This window comes from Lolium rigidum, chromosome 1 (genome assembly GCF_022539505.1).
Source record: "Lolium rigidum isolate FL_2022 chromosome 1, APGP_CSIRO_Lrig_0.1, whole genome shotgun sequence".
Lineage (NCBI taxonomy): Eukaryota > Viridiplantae > Streptophyta > Magnoliopsida > Poales > Poaceae > Lolium > Lolium rigidum.
Window position 1 is genome coordinate 194265683 of NC_061508.1, and position 4083 is coordinate 194269765.

Sequence of the window (4083 nt, forward strand, 5' to 3'; positions counted from 1 at the left end):
AATCCTCATGCCAGACATATGCTCAAAACAAGCCAGAATCCATTTCAAGTTTATGGTAGAATGCAAGCTATTTTCAAGAAAAAGTAGAGTATCATCAGCATACTGCATACTAATGATTCCCCCCCTCCCAAATCTTGCATAAGACCAGCTAGCTTTCTATTGGCAGCAGCTTTGGACAAGACCTTAGTGAAAACACCAGCTATAAAATTAAAAAAAAGGATGGGGGATATGGGATCCCCCTGCCCAGACCTCTGCTGGTAAGGAAAAATTGACTATTGCAATCATTAATCCTAACACCAACAGAGCCATTGTGCAAAAGGCCCTCAATGATAGACATCCATCTAGGGCTAAAACCCCTCATTCTCATGACTCTCAAAAGAAACTCTCTGTCCACCCTATCTTAAGCTTTTTCATAGTCAAGTTTAAAAACAAACCCAGATTGACCATTATGCACTGCATTGTGAATAACTTCATGTGCAGAGACAACACTCTCAAGGATATACCTCCCCTTAATAAAAGCTGTTTGGTTAGGGAAAATAACTTCCTCACTAATCACACCTAGCCCATTAGTGGTACATTTTGAGAAAATTTTAAAACTGCAATTGGTTAAGGCAATGGGTCTGAATTTCTGTATAGTTACAGCATCCGCCTCTTTTGGAATCAAAGTCAATAAGGAGAAATTCAATCTAAAAAGATCCAAATTCCCTTCATTCCAATCATTCACCATAGCCATGAAATCAGCTCTAATGAGCTCCCAAAAGTGTTGATAAAAAAGAAAAAAGAAAATCCATAAGATCCAGGAGCACCCTCAGCATAAGAGCCAAAGATGGCATCCTTTACCTCTTTTTCAGAGAAAGCAGCATTAAGCATATCATTATACTCTTGGGACACATATCCTCAGGATCCCAAAAGTCATCCATTAAATCAATATTAAGACAAGATTCTTTGCAGAAAAGATCCTTATAGTATTTGACAGCAGTGTCTTCATAACCTTGTAACTGACAAACTTGTTTCTTCCTCCTTCTCTGAAACTTTAAACTTGTATTCTTTATCTTTAAAAAAACGGGTACAGCTAAACCCAGGTTCAGTAGCTATTTTCGGCAGCATCATTGTCTATATTAACTCCACAAATCTCTTATCCCGGCACACAGAGATTCGCAGCTAGCAATCGCACTAAATCGCAATCATGGACAATGATGCATACTACTATTTGCTAAGTCTTCTTCCTCTTTGTTACTACGTGACCCGATTATACAGAGCCTCTTTTGGCTGCCGCAGCCATGGTCTCCGGCTCCCTCCGGGCCCATGGCAGCTTCCTGTGATCGGCAGCCTCCACCACCTCTTCCGCGCCCTCCCGCACCGTGCCTTACGAGACCTGTCACGTCGCCACGGCCCACTCATGTTCCTCAAATTCGGCGAGAACCCGGTGATCATTGCCTCCACTGCCCAAGCAGCAAAGGAGATCATGAAGACTCACGACAGCGTCTTCTGCACGAGGCCGCTGAGCTCCTCCGTGAAGGTCACCAGCAAGAATGGCATGGGGATCGTGTTCGCCCCCTACGGCGACCACTGGCGGCAGATGCGCAAGATATGCTTCATGGAGCTTCTGAGTGCCAAGCGCGTCGGCTCTTGCCGACCCGTCCGCGAGGAGGAGGCGATCCGGCTCATCCGGTCCGTCTGGTCTGCGTCAGAGTCAGGCGGCGAGCAACTTGTGAATCTGAGCAAGTTGGTGGCCGCGTACGTGACGGACACGGCGGTGCACACCATCATGGGCAGGCGGTTCAAGGAGAACGACACCTTTCTCCGGTACCTCGACGACGCCGTGCGCCTGGTAGACGGTTTCACCTTGCCTGACCTGTTCCCGTCTTCAAGGCTGGCGCGCGTCCTGAGCGACGCACTGCGCCAGGCGGAGGTCCTTGGTGAGGCTCTGATGATGTTCATGGGCAGTGTCATAGGCGAGCATCTGGTGACCAGGAACTCCTCGGATGAACCGCACCAGGATGGTCTGATCGATGTGCTCATGAGGATTCAGGGAGAAGGCGACCTTCAGTTCCCCCTCACCATGAGCAGCATCAAAGCAGTGATTTGGGTAAGTCCTTCCTTCCTGTAGCAACTGCTAGTACTACTAGCTAGAGAATTGGAGATTCCCTGATGGATCAATCCATGGTTTCACTAACAGGAAAATATCAATACGTACGTACGTGCAGGATCTTCTGTCAGGGGGGACCGAGATAGCAACAACAACGCTGCAATGGGCAATGGCCGAGCTGATGCGGAACCCGAGCGTCATGTCCAGGGCGCAAGCTGAGGTCAGGGCAGCCTTCATGGGACAAATGAAGGCGTCTGAAGATGGCCTAAGTGAGCTGAGCTACTTGCAGTGCATCGTCAAAGAAACCTTACGGCTGCACACTCCCGGGCCATTGCTGATACCGAGGGAGAGTCGAGACGATTGCAAAATACTCGGCTACGACGTGCCCAAGGGGACTACCGTGATCGTCAACGCCTGGGCTATCTGCAGAGACCCAAAATGCTGGGACGAACCGGAAGCGTTCGTGCCGGAGAGGTTCCTGGGGAGCACGAGGGACTACAAGGGCAACAACTTCGAGTTCATACCCTTCGGTGCCGGTAGAAGGAGTTGCCCTGGGATGCTATTTGGGATCGCCAACATGCAGCTAGCCCTCGCTAGTCTTCTGTTTTATTTCGATTGGAGCCTACCGGATGGTGTTCTTCCGGCCGAACTGGACATGGGAGAAACCATGGGCGTCACGGCTAGGAGGAAGCTGGATCTGTGGTTGCGTCCAGCTTTGCGTGTGCCGCTGCCTTAGACCTGTCGTCGGTTGCAGCTTGAGACCGCAGCAATGTTAGGACAGGGTGTTTCTGCACCCGGGTGCATATGCACCCTTTATTTGAAATGCATATTAAACATATTTCCAAATGTTAAAAAAAATAAAAACAAAAATGCCTCGTGTATACCTTGACATGTTACATGTTCACAAAGTTGTTTCAGCAAAAACCGATATGTTTTGTGCCCTGTACTAAAAAGACAAATTTTTGGTGTTAAAATAGTCTATTTTTCGAGGCATTATTTGTCTTTTTTACACATGGTACAAAAATTGTTGGTTTTACGTGAAACTTTATGTGTACACATAGAACACGTCCCTCTACATGCTAAATTTTTTTACTTTTTGAAATATGTTTTATACATACCAGGTGCATATGCACCCATGATCAGTTTTGATTTTCCGGCAATGTTAAGTCATTCCTAAAAAATAAAGGACCTTGATTCGATGTAATCTTCTGAGACAGCATACTAGGTAGTATCATAAGTAGTATCATTTCTTTGCATTAAAATGATGCATGCAGCTCTATATATCATATTAGTGTATAATTATAAAAAATGTACTGTATCATATAGTTGTATCATAGTCACATTATGTTTATTGATTTGTAGCATGTCAATACAAAATTATGTTCAATACTATGTAATATCATTTTTTTTAATTCTATGTGCTATGATACTATAATCAATATTTTTTTGTGCATGAGTTACATGATACGAGAACTACCTATGATACTTTTACTATGTGGAGTTCAAGCACGGACACTAAGCATTAAAAAGAAATTGACGAGGGCATAGGAATTATATGGAGGACCCTAGCTGCCAGTAGAGTTTTGGAACCCGTACTCTAGGAAGATGTCAAACAAACAATGCTTAGGGTTTTGGGATGTAAGTGGCGCATCCAATGAACAATATGCAGACGCTGCTTCCCCCACATAGTTTCACAGGTTTTTTTTGGCTACCACCTACTCCCTAGCTACTGCTGAGCTCACCGCCGTTCATCACCTCACCGGCGTTTCGTTGCCGATCCCCGTGCTGATCCCTTTGCCGACCTCTACAACACCACACCCATGATGTGTTCAGCGTTTTGATTACCCGACCATTGACTCCGATGACAAGGACGAGCAAATGTTTGTTTCGCTATTGGAGGAGGAGAATCCCGCTGCCGCTGAAGATGAAGAGCACATGATGATCCTAGCATCTCTGGCCAGCCTATATGCCGAGTGACATAGCCATCCCCAATG

General features: G+C 46.0%; 1 protein-coding gene across 1 annotated transcript; it reads left to right on the plus strand.

Annotated features, from left to right (window-relative positions):
* Positions 1 to 1157: 1157 nt before the first annotated feature.
* On the plus strand, positions 1158 to 3358 carry LOC124682917 (desmethyl-deoxy-podophyllotoxin synthase-like). The gene is made up of 3 exons (XM_047217521.1): positions 1158 to 2089; positions 2208 to 2860; positions 3251 to 3358. The coding sequence occupies exons 1-2, from the start codon at positions 1187 to 1189 to the stop codon at positions 2823 to 2825; spliced, it is 1521 nt and encodes a 506-aa protein (XP_047073477.1). The 5' UTR covers positions 1158 to 1186; the 3' UTR covers positions 2826 to 2860; positions 3251 to 3358.
* The last annotated feature ends 725 nt before the right edge of the window (positions 3359 to 4083 follow it).